The following is a 17,533-nucleotide window of genomic DNA, read 5'->3' on the forward strand; positions in this document are numbered from 1 at the left end:
AAAGTATTTAACCTCTCTGTACCTCAGTTTCCTCATCGGAAATAGGGGTATTAGTGGTACCTACACCATAGGGCTGTTAAAAGGATAAAATGAGTTAACATTGAAAACATGTTTAGGAAAATGCCTATCTCCTATAATGCACTGTATAAGTGCAGCTATCATTATGGAATATTGCTAATAGCAGCAAACACTGAATGCTAGCATGTGCCCAACACGGAGCTAAGCACTTCTGTGCATTGGCTCTCACTGAATCCAGACAAGAGCCCTGAAAAGAACCAGTGGAGGGGGTACTATCATAGCACCCCCCCTCATTTTGCACATAGACAAGCTGAGGCTCAGAAGGTGAAGGTCCCGTGGTGGGAAAGCGGGGAGCCGGGCAGGCACCAGGCTCCTTGGCTCCAGGGCTGACGGGCAGCAATTACGCACCGCAGCCTCGCCAAGGTTAGCCTAACTTCTTGGCTAGTTTTCAGCCTCAAATTTGAAGCAGCTGACATGCAGGAAAGGCGAGAGGCCTTGGACCTGTCACAAATGCACCAGAGGGTTTAATTTCTCTGGCCTTCTGCTCTGACCAAGGCTGTAGGGCTTGATACGCTTGATTCCTACTCCATGGCTCTCCCATTCTCCAGTTTCCTGCCAAGGCCAATGCTTTGAAGGAAAGGCAGAGGAAGCGGGAGGAAAGCAACACGGGTTCTCAGGCATAGGTGGGGGGACCGGGGCCCAGTCTGGGGTGTGGGAAGACTGAAGAAGGAACAATAATAATTATTATATGGCACTTATTATATGGCAAGTATTCTACCGATAAAGGATTAACAAAATCCTCAACAATGAGGCTACGGTCTAGTTATACAGATAGGGACACTGAGGTTTAAAGAAATAGCAGGACTTCTGCAAAGGTCCTGCAGACCTTCCCACATCCCTTTACCATCCCCTATATCAAGGGGCCAGACCTGCCCCTGACTCTGACATCGACCCCCTCCTCTCACTTTGCCCTTTGCCCCTTCCCCATCTCTCTTGAGATCCGTCTCCAAGATGGCCCTGGTTAGTGGCCAAACCAAGATGAGGTTCCAGCAACAGTGTCTGCACCAGTTCTATAGGACACCAGACATTCCCATCATTGGAGCTTTAACTGAAGGACCAAGGGACCACATGAGCAGCCCCCCAGCTTCCTCTTCCGCTGTCCCTTTATGTGCGCTCATGCCCAAATCCACAGACGGCCCGGAGAACCATTCCGCTTTCTCCTCCTGCTGTCCTGTCCTTGGCCCTGCAAGCATTTCTTTCTCACCTGGCAGCCGCCCCTGTCTGGAGGGAAGGGAAAGCTGCAAGGTCAGTGCAGGAAAGAGGCAGCGAGAAATCTGAAGCCCAGAGAACAGCCTGGAGAAGGAGGAGCGGCCAGCTGGCAGCCACGTCTCAGAGCTCCTGCCCGGATACTGGTAGCCAGAGGTCTGGATGCGCCTGGATGGGCAGGCGAGGGAGCCCCGAGGGCCAGCACGTCTACCCCAGCCCAGAGAACTGCAGAGAGCCGTGACGCTTGGCCACTTGGCCTGAGCCGACCCCCGGGCCTCTATTTAACCCTGTTCTGACTCTGAAGTCGGCTGCGGTCTTCCCTGCCCAGCCCTGTCCAGGCTCCCAGTTCCCAGGTTAGACGCCCTTATCTCCTGCTTACGTCCCCCCGGCCTCCTTTAAACAAACACAGATCAGAAATATCAGTTACTGCAACATGGTTGCTTACTCTGTGGTTGCTAAACAACCAGGGAACCACCCTTTCCTAAACAAGTCAGGGGGTGTGGCTCTGTGTGTTTGGTTTTCTTATCACCATGTTTTTTAACCTTAACAGTGTTTCTCAAACTTATATGTGCTTATGAATCTCTTGCAGAGCTTTTTAAAATGCAGATTCTGATGCAGAGGATACGGGGATGGGGCCTAAGGTGCTGAAAGCTGGTCCAAAGAGCCCACTGCGAGGAGAAGGACTCTGGGACACTGAGCGGTGAAGCCCAGAGCCAGGGCTGTTGTCAGCGGAGCATCAGACGAGCTGGAAGGTTTTCAACCTGCCTCCTACTCCCTTCACCAAGGCAATGAACCTCTGATCCAGCAGGCTCAGGGCAGGTGCAAGCACGGGTATTTCAAAGCAGCCTCCAACGGCTGAGACTTGCCCATCCCCCTGCAAAACCTGGTTGCTAACGACCTCGAGCCTAATACCTGACATTTACCAAGCAGTCAGCGTGTGCCAGACGACGTAAATGCACTATCTCAACCTTCCCTCAAAACACTGTTGGGGGGCTTCCCTGGTGGCGCAGTGGTTGAGAGTCCACCTGCCGATGCAGGGGACACAGGTTCGTGCCCTGGTCCGGGAAGAGCCCACATGCCACGGAGCGGCTGGGCCCGTGAGCCATGGCCACTGAGCCTGTGCGTCTGGAGCCTGTGCTCCGCAACGGGAGAGGCCACAGCAGTGAGAGGTCCGCGTACCGCAAAAAAAATAAAATTAAAAAAAACACTGTTGGGAAGGAGTTCTACAAGGATGCCCATTTTACGGATGAGGAAACGGTAGGTGAAGTCAACTGTCGAGTCCCAGAGCCTGAGGCCCCAGTCGCTGTGTTAAACAGCTCCCTTGGTCGAGTGGAGGAAGGGGGCCTCTGGGTAAGAGGATGGGCTCAAGGCCACCTCTGAGCTGTGTAACCCAATTAAGTCACCCAGGCAGTCCTCACCTTACAAGTGGGCTAATACCCCCAAACTAATGGAGGCTTGCAAAGATGAGCTGAGATGGTAAAAGCCTTGCCATTTCCCCCTCTCAGGGTCTGCAGAGCCCAGCCCTGCAGACAGCACAGGACACACCCCAGCATCTGCTGGTCCTTACACCCTGAGAGGAGGAAGACGGGTGCACAGGTGTCCTCCCTGCTGCCCCGACAGAGAATAAACAGGCTCAGAGAAGCCCAATTACGTCAAAGTCGAGGTCAGGGTCCCCACCCTGGAGCAGAGGGGAGGTAACAGGGAACCAGACGGCTCTACATCCACCTGTGGCCTAAACTGCTCTTGGGCTGCGAGGCTCTGCTTTTGAAGGATTTTCTGAAGCACTTCCTCCTGCCTCCTTGCCTACTCTGAGAGGAACGGGCTGTGAAATACAACCCCTACTAAGATTACATACTTGAACTTAGCCAAAAGACGCGGAAGTGGCATTCCAACGGCTGATCCTGCTATGCATCGCTTCTATTTTTAATTAATAAATAAGCAAACTATTAGTGCAAAGTTTGAGCTGCTCCAGGACAGGAGGACAGTGTATTAGACTGTGGATTGGAACACATGATGATCCTTCCCCAGAAGAATCTAAACACCACGTAGCCTTGAACATGCACGTACCCTGGTGGGCCTCAGTTTCCCCATCTGTGAAGAGATGGAGCTAAAGGACCTCTACAGCACTTTCCTGCCCCTAAACTCTGTTTTCCAAGGAAAGGAGATAACATCTCTATTATCAGGGAGACGGCCACAGCCTTTCTGTAAGGGCACTTTAGCGCTTGCAGCCTTAGGCCAGGAAATACAGGACTGAAATAGGAAGCATGGAGCTGATAACTGAGTGTCACCCAGAAGTTAAGGCCAAACTCTTCGAAGCTGTAACTTCAGTGTGTGGAGGATCCGATTTCATTTACGACAATTATTATTCAAGATACTTGCCAGAAACACACTACGGTACCAAGCGCAGTGCCGCGGAGGCATCCTCTGGGGGTGACAAGGCTCATCCCAGAGTCGGGACTGACCGGGCCCACGTCCAGAGTCCAGGGCACCTCTCGCTGCCCCCAGCTCCAGGGTGAGGGGTTCCTACCGGGCAACCTGGGAGACTCACCTTGTAAAGTGCGGCTCTGCTGACATCCCCAAAGCTGTGAGCACTGACGTGGCCAGCCAGAGGGTATGGACCAGAAGCGGGTTTCCCGTCTGTTCTGCCCAAAGTGAAAGAGGCAGATGTGGGGTGCACCCAGGACCAGTCCCGGCACAGCCCCAGCCTGAGCAGGCGCTCCAGCGGCAGAGCCGTTTCTGGGAAGCCACAGGACGAAGCACCTCTGATCCTCTGGTCCCAGCAGACAAGCGGCAGGAGAAAGGAGCTGGGAGGTGAACGCCAGTGGCTGCTGCCGCTCTGATCCCTTTCCCAATGCCACGTGGACACCTTTGACCTCTACCTTCTGTTTGCCCAGCAGGAGGAAGGGGGATTTCCTTCAAATCACAGCTCAGGAGCTCGGAATGTTTAGAAGAATGCATGGGGGTAAAACAAGAGTTCAAAGTGAAGGTGACTTTTAGCTAAAGTACAAGGGGAAGTGCCCCGTGCCTTCTACACTCGCCAGCTCCAATGTGTCTCCTGCACTCTCTCCTTTGCGTTCTGGGTCCTCCGTACATCCCCAAGCGGATGCCAGCCGGACCCTTCACGATGAACTGTGACCTGCACACGTCCCCCTCAAGGCTGGACAGGGGACAGAATCCATAAGATCAGCTCTGAGGCTTTTTCCTCCCTAATCTCAGAGAATCCTTATTCCCATCACCTCGTTAGGTATCAATCCTGGGTGCCTGTGACCCAAATGGCGTGCTGGAGCCACCGCATACCTGCACACAAGATGCCATGGCTAAATCTTCAGGCATTTGTCAAGTCAGTTGTTAAACACAGCCATTATTAAAAACCAAATTACACAAATTTATAACCAAAGAAGTTAAAAACAAAGGGATTAGGGGAATTCTCTGGTGGTCCAGTGGTTAGGACTCCAAGCTTTCACTGCCAAGGGCCCAGGTTCAATCCCTGGTCAGGGAACTAAGATCCCACAAGCCAGTGTGGCACAGCCAAAGAAATAAATAAATAAATAAAACTCTTAAAACAAAAACAAAACAAACAAAGGTATTAAACACTCCCTAACTGATTTACTTCATTTTACTATTATCTATGCTCTTGACATTATTTAACCTATTGTGTCCATAAGGTGAAGACAGATACTCTGTAACGTGTGCTGGAGGCTGGCCAGAGTGGGAACATTTACACAGCAGGTGTCTGTCAGCAAATGCCATCAACCTGCCTCCCCACCACCAACCGCCACCCTTTCAGAGGTTGTTAAACATTCACCAGCACACAAATGCCCATACACCAAGTGGTTATTTCCAGTCTGGACTTTCTCCCCCTAAACTCCCTTCTCGTACAATCAACTACTACTCTGACACCAACAGCTGGGTGCCCGCAAGACTTAACCACGTTCAAAGCTGAACTGCCTTATCCCCCAAATGCTCCAAATGCAGATCTTCCCCATCCATGGCAAATGGCACCTCAAACCTTCCAGGTGTCAGGCCAGAAACCTTGGGGTCATCCGATCTGTCAGCAAGTCCTATAGTTTCTGTGACCAACACTTATCTAGCATACAACTACTTCCCACCATTCTCACCTCCTTCCACCTCTGCACTCTGGTCCCAGCCACCATCACCTCTGTCTGGACCACTGTAGGAACCAGCTCACTGGCCTCCCGTTTCTATCTTCACCCGAACCCAGCAGAGTGATCTGTTTATAGCATCAGTCAGATCAGGTCATTCTTCTGTTCGGTGGCCTGCGGGGTCTACACATTCTGGCCTCCCATCTATTACCTCTTTGATCTTTTCTCCTATTCTCTGCCCCTCTCTGGGCTCCAGCCACCCATCCTCCTGCCTCAGGGCCTTTGTACTTGCTGTTCCTGCTGCCTGACCTACTTTTCCCTGCAGGTGTCCACGTGGCCCACTCCCTCACTAACTGCAATTCTTTGCTGAAATGTCACCTTCTCAGTGAGGCTTTCTCAGCCGACTCTGAGTAAAATCGTAAACCTCCAACCCTCATCTCATCCCCTGCTTTATTTCTCCCCGTAGTACATATCTGTATGTGATAAGTATATTTATTTTGTTTATTGTCTGTCACCCCCCCCCCCCGCTCAAAAACGTAAGTGCCAATGAGCACAAGGGTTTTTGTGTTTTGTTCACCGCCCACCTCCAGGGCCTGGCAAAACAGGGCCTGGCACACAGAAGGTACACTATAAATATTTGCTGAATGAACAAAAGAATTCCCATTGCCCAAGACCACCATCACCTGTGTATGAGCACCTGCGTGTGAATGATGGCACGAAGGAATAAATCTCTAATGGTGACTTCAAGCACTGTGACACAGCACACAATGGCAGCAGCTCACTACCTGAAATGATACTATGAACAATAAAAGAGAATATAGAGCATTTAACTAAATGCCAAATACTGGGCTAAGAGCTTCACAGGCACCATGCCATTTAATTCTTGCCACAGCTTATGAGACAGGTACTATTATTGTCCCCATTTTTAGAATGAGTAGAGAGAAAACTAAGGTGCAGAGAGATAAAATAACTTACTGAAGGTCAGGCAGCTCAGAGGTGAGAGGATTTGAATACAGGCAGCCTGGTTCCAGCACTTACTTCCCACCTACCTGTAAAACGTGTGACTACAACCCCAAATAGCAAATTTAAAACACTGTTTTAGGGGCGTTCCTGGTGGGGCAGTGGTTGAAAATCCGCCTGCCAATGCAGGGGACACGGGTTCGAGCCCTGGTCCGGGAAGAGCCCACATGCCACGGAGCAACTAGGCCCGTGCGCCACAACTACAGAGCCTGAGCTCTAGAGCCCTTGAGCCACAACTACTGAATCCCACACGCCACAACTACTGAAGCCCGTGCGCCTAGAGCCTGTGCTCTGCAACAAGAGAAGCCACCGCAATGAGAAGCCCGCGCACCGCAACGAAGAGTAGCCCCCGCTCGCCGCAACTAGAGAAAGCCCGCGCACAGCAGCATCAAAGACCCAACGCAGCCAAAAATAAATAAATAAATCACAAAAAAAAAACCCACTGTTTTAGTGTGGACACTGATTCTGCTCCCCTCCAAGACTGGAATGACAGTGGTCTAAACACTCACGTAAGCGACCCAAGCTGGTCGGCAGCTCTGCTTCCCTGCTGTGAATGGCCGTGGCCTCCCATGTCCACTCCAACAGTGATTCGCTCACCTTCGTTCTAACGTCACGAAAACACTGTATTTAAGCCTGAGCTGCTTTCTTTAAACCTGGAAGGCCCTTTGCCGGGGAAGGGCTCGTTTCTGCACTCCTTAGCCACTTAGTAGCTGTGTGAGCTTACACAAGTTATTTAACCTCTCCCAACCTCGACCACAGAGTGGGAAAACAAGTCGATGAGAAGCACGAAAGGAGACAGTCCATATAAAGCACTTGGCGCGGTGCTCGGCACGCCGTAAGCGCCCGAGAAATGTTAGCCTCTGTCACTATCAAACCAAGAACACCATGAGTAAGGCGACTTCTCCCGCTCGTCTCCTGGAACTGCCGCAGAACCAGTTAACTTCCCACAACAGAAAAAAATCAAAGGGATATAATGCTGAGATGGTTAAAAAAAAGTCCCCACCCCAGCCCATGAGGGGTTTATAATCTGGCCCAAAGAATACAGGAGTAGAGTAAACCTCTAACTCTGCAGCCCTGGGCCTTTCACTTAACTATTCAGGGCCTTTTCTCCAGGTGGAAAATGGGGATCGTCCACCTCATTTTAATGTCTGGGGGAAAAACCCCCGTATCATGACGGTGAAAATACTTTGAGAGGTAATGGTGGTAAGAGGTCTCCTAGACAGAGAGCCACCCAGCTCCCCGCTCAGGGCAACAAAAAGCAAAACCAGACATCCTGCTCTGTCCGTGGGTTAGGGCCTGGCAGAGTCCATGGTGGAATCTGGCAACAAGCAGTGACATTCTGCCTCGTTCCATCAATAAAGTGAGAAGTAGGTGGGCCACAGAGGACCAAAGGTGCCTCCTGGTTTCCCTGTGCCCACAGATTTGACTGTTTCCCTTTTAAACAGCCTAAAACCATCTGACAATAAGAGTCACTTAGTAAATTCTAGTCTTGGGATAAAAATAACTTTGAATGTTTGCCTGGAGTGGTTATTTGCTGAGCAGTTATGTACCTCAAAGAAACATGTACACAAAATACTGCCTAAAAATGAGCTCTGTGCATGCCAAACACTGAGCCTTTTTATCTTAGGTGCTCCTAAAACTTGCCAAAAGATTAGCCTCATAAGCTGATCACTGTAGAAAATGTACAACATAATTTAAAACACACTCAGCCTGCTGGATGCTGGTGGGGGACCTCGACGCCCAAGGAGACAGGAGGAACCCCCAAACGAACCGGTAGGACTTGGGGGTACTGTGCAGGGAGGAGAATTGGAGGCCGGAGGGCACCCCTGGCGGGGGGGGGGTGGCTGAGAGGGGGGAGGGGTCCCCACGCCTGGAGGGACCCTTGGGGTCTCAGATCAGGGGGGAGTACGCCCAGCATTTCCTCTGCCCAGTCGGCTGGGGAAGCCTGCCCAGTTATTGGGCTGGGTCCTACGCCCGCCCTCAGAGGCCCCCTCAGGGCCCCATTTGTCCTGGGGGCGTCGGAGGGAGGCCGGAGGAGAACAGGAAAGGCAGGCGGGAGGGGCCCTCCATGACCGGAGGAGCGGGAGTGGGAGAGGAGCAGAGGGTGTTGGCCCCACCCACTCGACCCTGGGAAGCATTCTGGGCTCCCAAGTGGGGTTCCCCCGCCCCCTGAGACTAGAGGCGGGAGGCACGCCTGGGTCCCTTCTGTTCCACTGAGCCTAAGCCCCACCCCCACACCTCCCGGGGCCTTTTCCAGCCTTGTGGTCCTAAGCATAGGCCCCGCCCACCACCCAAACCCCACCCCTGCTTAGGCCCTTCCCTCCACAGCCAAGGTCTTTTCCACCTTTTTTTTTTTCCTCCTCTTTTTTACTACTGCAGTTCTGTTTTACCTTCCGGTTGTTGTTTCATCCATATTTTTATTTTTATATTCTTTCTAACATATCTGTTCATTTCCTAGTCTAATTTTTTTACCTTGTTATTGTTCTCTCTTTTTTTTTTTTTTTGCCACCCAACACGGAGTGCTGGACCTTGGTTCACGAGCCAGGTGTTGGGCCAAAGCTCCTGAGATGGGAGCTCCAAATATGAACCACTGGACAAACAGAGAACCTCAGACCCTAGGGAATATTCATCAGAGTGAGGTCTCCCGGAGCTCCTCATCTCAGCACCAAGACCAGCTCTACACACCAGCCTACAAGCTCCAGTGTTGGAAGCCCCAGGCCAAACAACCAGAACGACAGGAACACAACACAATCCAACTCATAAAAAAAAATGAGACGGCAAAAAAATATGTCATAGATGAAGGAGCAAGGTAAAATCCTACAAGATCAAATAAATGGAAAGGAAATAGGCAATCTACCTGAAAGAGAATTCAGAGTAATGATAGTAAAGATGATCCAGAATCTCAGAAATAGAATGGAGGCATGGATTGAGAAAATACAAGAAATGTTTAACAAAGATCTAGAAGAACTAAAGAACAAACAAACAGAGATGAACAACACAATAACTGAAATGAAAAATACCCTAGAAGGAATCCATAACAGAATAACAGAGGGAGAAGAACGAATAAGTGAGCTGTAAGACAAAAAGGCAGAAATAACCGCTGAGGAGCAGAATAAAGAAAAAAGAATGAAAAGAATTGAAGACAATCTCAGAGACCTCTGGGACAACACTAAACACACCAACATTCGAATTACAGGGGTCCCAGAAGAAGAAGAGAAAAAGAAAGGGTCTGAGAAAATATTTGAAGGGATTATAATGGAAAAGTTCCCTAACATGGGAAAGGAAATAGTCACCCAAGTCCAGGAAGCACAGAGAGTCCCATACAGGATAATCCCTAGGAGAAACACACCAAGACACATATTAATCAAACTAACAAAAATTAACTTCAAAGAAAAAATATTAAAAGCAGCAAGGGAAAACCACAAAATAACATACAAAGGAATCCCATAAGGTTATCGGCTGATTTTTCAGTGGAAACTCTGCAGGCCAGAAGGGAGTAGCAGGATATACTTAAAGTGATGAAAGAGAAAAACCTACAACCAAGATTACTCTACCCAGCAAGGATCTCATTCAGATTCAACAGAGGAATCAAAAGCTTTTCATATAAGCAAAAGCTCAGAGAATTCAGCACCACCAAACCAGCTTTACAACAAATGCTAAAGGAACTTCTCTAGGCAGGAAACATAAGAGAAGAAAAAGACCCACAAAAACAATGAAGAAAATGGTAATAGGAACATACATATCAATAATAACCTTGAATGTAAATGGATTAAATGCCCCAACCAAAAGACACAGACTGGCTGAATGGATACAAAAACAAGACTCATATATATGCTGTCTACAAGAGACCTACTTCAGACCTAGGGACACATACAGACTGAAAGTGAAGGGATGGGAAAAGATATTCCATGCAAATGGAAATCAAAAGAAAGCTGGGGTAGCAATACTTGTATCAGATAAAATAGACTTTTAAATAAAGACTGTTACAAGAGATAAGGAAGGACACTACATAATGATCAAAGGATCAATCCAAGAAGAAGCTATAACAATTATAAATGTTTACACACCCAACATAGGAGCACCTCAATACATAAGGCAAATGCTAACAACCATGAAAGGGGAAATCGGCAGTAACAGTAGGGGACTTTAACACCCCACTTACACCAATGGACACATCATCCAAACAGAAAATAAATAAGGAAACACAAGCTTTAAATGACACAATACACCAGACAGATTTAATTGATATTTATAGAACATTCCACCCAAAAGTGGCAAAATACACTTTCTTCTCAAGTGCACATGGAACATTCTTCAGGATAGATCACATCTTGGGTCACAAATCAAGCCTCAGAAAATTGAAATCGTATCAAGCAACTTTTTTCACCACAACGCTATGAGATTGGAAATCAATTACAGGAAAAAAAACTGAAAAAAACACAAATACATGGAGGCTAAACAGTGCACTACTAAATAACCAAGAGATCACTGAAGAAATCGAAGAAGAAATTTAAAAATACATAGAAACAAATGACAACGAAAACACGACAACCCAAAACTTATGGGACACAGCAAAAACAATTCTAAGAGAGAAGTTTATAGCAATTCAATCTCACCTCAAGAAACAAGAAAAATCTCAAATAAACAATCCAACCCTACACCTAAAGCAACTAGAGAAAGAAGAACAAAGAAAACCCAAAGTCAATAAAAGGAAAGAAGTCATAAAGATCAGAGCAGAAATAAATGAAATAGAAACGAAGAAAACAATAGCAAAGATCATAAAACTAAAAGCTGGTTCTCTGAGAAGATAAACAAAAATTGATAAACCCTTAGCCAGCCTCAACAAGAAAAAGAGGGAGAGGACGCAAATCAATAAAATTAGAAATGAAAAAGGAGAAATCACAACTGACACTGCAGAAATACAAAGGATTATAAGGGACTACTACAATCAAGTATATGCCAATAAAATGCACAACCACGAAGAAATGGACAAATTCTTGGAAAGGGACAATTTTCCAAGACTGAACCAGGAAGAATTAGAAAATATAAACAGACCTATCAGAAGTAATGAAATTGAAACTGTAACTAAAAATCTTCCAAGAAACAAAAGTCCAGGACCAGATGGCTTCACAGGCGAATTCTACCAAACATTTAGAGGAGAGCTAACACTGATCCTTCTCAAACTCTTCCAAAAAATTGCAGAGGGAGGAACACTCCCTAATTCATTCTATGAAGCCACCATCTCCCTGATACCAAAAGCCAGAAGAAGATACCACAAAAAAAGAAAATTATACACCAATATTACTGATGAACATAGATGTAAAAATGTTCAACATTTTTTTGTTTACAACAAAGATGTAAAAATCCTAGCAAACAGAATCCAAAAATACTAGCAAACAGAATCCAATAACATATTAAAAGGATCATACACCATGATCAAGTGGCATTTATCCCAGGGATGCAAGGATTCTTCAATATACACAAATCAATCAATGTGATACAGCACATTAACAAATCAATGATCATCTCAATAGATGCAGAAAAAGCTTTTGGCAAAATTCAACACCCATTTATGATAAAAACTCTCCTGAAAATAGGCATAAAGGGAACCTACCTCCACACAATAAAGGCCATATATGACAAACCCACAGCAAACATCATACTCAGTGGTGAAAAACTGAAAGCATTTCCACATGATCAGGAACAAGACAAGGATTCCACTCTTGCCACTCTTATTCAACATAGTTTTGGAAGTCCTAGCCATGGCAATCAGAGAGGAAAAAGAAATAAAAGGAATAGAAACTGGAAAAGAAGTAAAACTGTCACTGTTTGCAGATGACATGATACTATACACAGAGAATCCCAAAGATGCCACCGGAAAACTACTAGAACTAATCAATGAATTTGGTAAGGTTGCAGGATACAAAATTAATGCACAGAAATCTCTGACATTCCTATACACTAACAATGAAAAATCAGAAAGAGAAATTAAGGAAACAATCCCATTTACGATCGCAACAGAAAGAATAATATACCTAGGAATAAACCTATCTAAGAAGGCAAAAGATGTGCACTCAGAAAACTATAAAACACTGATGAAAGAAATCAAAGATGACATAAACAGATGGAGAAATATACCATATTCTTGGATTGGAAGAATCAATATTGTGAAAATGACTATACTACCCAAGAAATCTACAGATTCAATGCAATCCCTATCAAACTACCAATGGCATTCTTCACAGAATTAGAACAAAAAAGTTTACAATTCATATGGAAACACAGAAGTCCCCAAATAGCCAAAGCCATCTTGAGAAAGAAAAACAGAGAGGGAGGAATCAGGCTCGCCGACTTCAAACTATACTACAAAGCTACAGTAATCAAGACAGTATGGTACTGGCATAAAAGCAGAAATATAGATCAATGGTACAAGACAGAAAGCCCAGAGATAGACCCACGCACATATGGTCACCTAATTTACAACAAAAGAGGCAAGAACATACAACGGAGAAAAGACAGCCTCTTCAATAAGTGGTGCTGGGAAAACTGGACAGCTACATGTAAAAGAATGAAATTAGAACACTACCTAACACCATACACAAAAATAAACTCCAAATGGATTAAAGACCTAAATGTAAGACCAGACACTACAAAACTCTTAGAAGAAGACTTCCCTGGTGGCACAGTGGTTAAGAATCTGCCTGCCAATGCAGGAGACACGGGTTCGAGCCCTGGTCAGGGAAGATCCCACATGCCGAGGAGCCACTAAGCCCTTGTGCCACAACTACTGAGCCTGCGTGCTAGAGCCCATGAGCCACAACTACTGAGCCCGCGTGCCACAACTACTGAAGATGTCGCACCTAGAGCCTGTGCTCCGCAACAAGAGAAGCCACCCTAATGACAAGCCCACGCACTGCAACGAAGAGTAGCCCCCGCTTGCCACGACTAGAGAAAGCCCGTGCACAGCAACGAAGACCCAATGGAGCCAAAAATAAATAAATAAATATATATATTAAAAAAAAAAAAAACTCTTATAGGAAAACACAGGAAAAACACTCTTTGACATAAACCACAGCAAGATCTTTTTTGGCCCACCTCCTAGAGTAATGAAAATAAAAACAAAAATAAACAAATGGGACCTAATTAAACTTAAAAGATTTTGCACAGCAAAGGAAACCATAAACAAGACGAAAAGACAACCCTCAGAACAGGAGAAAATATTTGCGAATGAAACAACAAAGGATTAATCTCCAAAATAAACAAACAGCTCATGGAGCTCAATATCAAAAAAACAAACAGTCCAATTAAAAAATGGGCGGAAGACCTAAATAGACATTTCACCAAAGAAGACATACAGATGGTCAAGAGGCACATGAAAAGATGCTCAACATCACTAATTATTAGAGAAATGCAAATCAAAACTACAGTGAGGTATCACCTCATGCTGGTCAGAATGGCCATTATCAGAAAATCTAGAAACAATAAATGCTGGAGAGGGTGTGGAGAAAAGGGAACCCTCTTGTACTGTTGGTGGGAATGTAAATTGATACAGCCACTATGGAGAACAGTATGGCGGTTCCTTAAAAAACTAAAAATAGAACTACCATATGACCCAGCAATCCCACTACTGGACATATACCCTGAGAAAACCATAATTCAAAAAGACACATGCACCCCAACGTTCACTGCAGCTCTGTTTACAATAGCCAGGACATGGAAGCAACCTAAATGTCCATTGACAGATGAATGGATAAAGATGTGGCACATACATACAATGGAATATCACTCAGCCATAAAAAGGAACGAAATTGAGTTATTTGTAGTGAGGTGGATGGACCTGGAGTCTGTCATACAGAGTGAAGTAAGTCAGAAAGGGAAAAACAAATACCGTATGCTAACACATATATATGGAATCTAAAAAAAAAAAATGGTACTGATGAACCTAGTGGCAGGGCAGGAATAAAGACGCAGATGTAGAGAGTGGACTTGAGGACACAGGGTGCGGGGGGGGGGAAGCTGGGGTGAAGTGAGAGTGGCATTGACACAAATGTAAAATAGATGGCTAGTGGGAAGCAGCAGCATAGACAGGGAGATCAGCTCTGTGCTCTGCGAGGACCTAGAGGGGTGGGATAGGGAGGGTGGGAGGGAGGCTCAAGAGGGAGGGGATATGGGGATATATGTATACATATGGCTGATTCACTTCGTTGTACAGCAGAAACTGCAGAAACTAACACAATATTGTGAAGCAATTATACTCCAATAAAGATCTATAAAAATAAAAAATATATACATGGAAAAAAAATACACCTGGTCTACCCCGGTTTCCCTCATTGGCTACCTTTCACGAGCTACGGGCCTGGTGGGGGGTGGGGACAGAGGGTTGGGGGACAAGCAATTTCGGCTTATGATTTTTCCAGAAGTTCTCACTTCCAGCTACACATTCAAGTTTGAGTGAGCAGATTTTCAGAGACCCAGATAGGTTTACTTCTGCAAAACCATTCACTGGATGGATGTGTTTGAAACGCTGATCGAAACCTGAGCGCTAATGCCAAAGATTAAGCAGATTCCGGGGTGGGGGAGTGGGGAAGCCGCAAGTTCCTCCTCTCACTGAACTGAACTGCAGAAGGCCTAGGAAAGGGGATGCCGCCGGCCCCTCCGGACCAGCCTCGACCGCGCCTGGCTGCCTCCTCCCCACCCGCCACCAAACACAACTGCCGCGTCAGGGGATCTACGGAGGCAGAAGCAAACAATAATTTATTTCGCGGAAGGAAGGCGGAGAAGGGAATTCGGGCGGGTGGGTGGTGTCTGGGGTGACTCTTCCCAACTGAACGCCCAAGGATTTCACAGCCACGAGGGGCCGGCCTCCCGGGCCTGCGGGTTCGGCTGGGCGCGAGCACGCGGTCACCCTCCGGCTGTAAATAATTCCTGCGGCCAAAGGATCCGGAGAGAAAGCGGGGGATGCAGCTTACTTCATCTCGCCCGTCAGAGCCGGCCGCTTCTCCGGGAAACGTCGGGGGCTGCGCAGGGCGCCCAGTGCTGTGGGCCGAGCTCAGGCCAGGCAGGGGCCCCACGCATCCGCTTCCGCCCGCCGGGCCCACCCTAGCAGGGGCGCGTCACGCGGCCCCGCGCCTGACGCGCGCTCGGGTTTCGCAAGCGACGCCGGGGGCGGCGAACGGGGAGGGCGCGAGGCCAGGTCCGGCCCGACCGACCCTTCCCGGCCCAACCCGAGACTCGTCACTGTCCGCGAGGGCGCTGCAGCCGCGGGACCTTGGCCTCAGACCCCTGCGGCCTCGGCGCGCGCGCGCGCGCGCAGAAGGGCCCCCCGAGTCAGGGACGCGCACGCGCAGTGGGACCAGGCGAGGGGCGCGCGCAGTGGGGCCGAACCAGGGGCGGGCGGCGGAGGCGCAGGCGAGACCACGCCCCCTAGCTCCGGTCGCTGGGGGTAGGAGTAGGGGTCGGGGTCTGGGCCCTCCCACATGATTCCTTGGTTCCCGTGGATGGGCTGGACTTAAGAATGAAGTGAGCGGACCCTTCTCTGTCGCCTTGGGTTCTCTTGTGCATCGTAGAGGCCGCCTTCTCGGCCACAGGAGGGCCGACGGAAGTGGTTGTGTCGAGGAGCCGGGTTGCCCACGATCTGGCACAAGCTGTGGGACCTGGAACAGGTCACTTGACCTCGCTTTTCTCCATCTATGGAACGAGCGGCTTGGTGCGTCCCATTTTTAATATCCAGAAGTAGTGATTTACGGGTGGGAGAGCAGGCTATGGGCCGTGTCTCCACCAGACAGCTTCAGCTCTCTGACTACACTCGTGTGACCTTGAAGACACTAACCTGTGATAAGTGCCCAGGAAGTGGTAGCTTGCACCTGTGTGGCTTTATTAGCAAGATCGTGGATGGGCAAAAGGCCTTCTCTGCGGGGTGATGGTGAGGTTATAAAGAGATGACAGGGTGAGCTACCTCTCTGAGCACTCAGTGGGTGGTATGCCTGTCCTCTGCCCCACTCTTCTCCATTATCATGCAGTACCTGACCCTCACTCTCACGTTTATGCCCACTTTCCTCCCAGCCCTACAGCGTGGTCAGTGCCCCCTGTGGGGCCGCAGCCATCAGAGAAGCTGCTGCTCCTTCCTGCTTCTCAGCAGACCCTGGGTGACCTTGAGTTAAATAAGGCAGGGCTGCTGCTACCTTGACCAGCCAGGCCACCCAGGACCACCTCCTGGACGGTCTCATCCCTACTCCTGAGCATCTTAGCTCTGTCCCTTCTTCAGACCCACCTTCCTCCCATCCCAGAGACAGGAGAATACCTGGTCACCTGTGCTGCAGAGCGCTTGACCACCCAACAGAGGGCATTCTGACCAGAGAGAGAAGACTTTTAGCAGCTTTTGATTCCATGAAGGTTCCATTAGAGGTAGGAATGTCAGGAACTAGCAGAAGGAACTTGGCCGTGGCCAGCAGAACTAAGTAGGGCCAACAGGCGTGATTACCACACAGGATATTAAGCAAGAGGGTTCCAGGAAGGCTGGGGAGCCAAGGGGGGCTGGGCTCCACTGTCATCAAAGCCGGGGGCCATCTGGGGGCCTGCACGGAGCTGCTGGGCCTCAGCAAGGATTTGGCCATACTGGGTGGGACCTGAGAGGAGAGTCAAGGAGCCAGGTCCCTGCCCGGCTGCCTCCATAGCTGGAAGTGGGTGGGAGGGTCTAGGGCAGCGGCCAGCCAAACCGTGCTGGACGATGCCAGGACTTGGCCAAGAGCCCTTCCCATGTTCGTAACCCTGGGTGCACTCGCGTAGCATGTAAACTGGGGCCAAAGGAGGCACAGATGGGAGAAGGTAGTGCTCAGAGACTGATATGAGCGGTGGGGACGTTTCCCAGATCCCTGTACAGCCAACATCCGTTACCTCGAGGGCACCTCTCAAAACATTCCAAAGCCAAGTCAGCAGTAACCAGCTTATTAAGAACATGCATGTGTCCACTTAGGTGTCAGTGGGGTGGGGACTGGGGAGTGACATGAAATGAGCCTAGGGTGTCACAGCTGTTCTCCCTGCCAGTACTTCCATGCCCACACATAGTTGAGATGTTTTCATTTCTCTACCCTCCTCCCTCACTCTTAGTCCTTATCTCAGTCTCTTCC

General features: G+C 48.4%; 1 protein-coding gene across 6 annotated transcripts in view; it reads right to left on the reverse strand.

Annotated features, from left to right (window-relative positions):
* Positions 1 to 15,659, reverse strand: part of H6PD (hexose-6-phosphate dehydrogenase/glucose 1-dehydrogenase) — a 39,408-nt gene extending 23,749 nt beyond the window's left edge. For 4 of the 6 annotated variants that reach the window (XR_003794380.1, XR_003794378.1, XR_003794379.1 and 1 more), the window contains exon 1: positions 3,833 to 4,768. Coding sequence is in view for 3 of the 6 variants with exons in the window: in XM_029227989.1 (XP_029083822.1) it covers positions 3,833 to 4,242 (410 nt within the window). In the remaining 3 variants the exon portion in view is untranslated. Of the gene's footprint in view, positions 1 to 3,832; positions 4,769 to 15,376 lie in introns of those variants that run through there. The other 2 variants (XM_029227990.1, XM_029227991.1) reach the window with 2 other exon arrangements.
* Positions 15,660 to 17,533: the final 1,874 nt, after the last annotated feature.

This window comes from Monodon monoceros, unplaced genomic scaffold (genome assembly GCF_005190385.1).
Source record: "Monodon monoceros isolate NGI ecotype Baffin Bay Population unplaced genomic scaffold, NGI_Narwhal_1 Super_Scaffold_18, whole genome shotgun sequence".
Lineage (NCBI taxonomy): Eukaryota > Metazoa > Chordata > Mammalia > Artiodactyla > Monodontidae > Monodon > Monodon monoceros.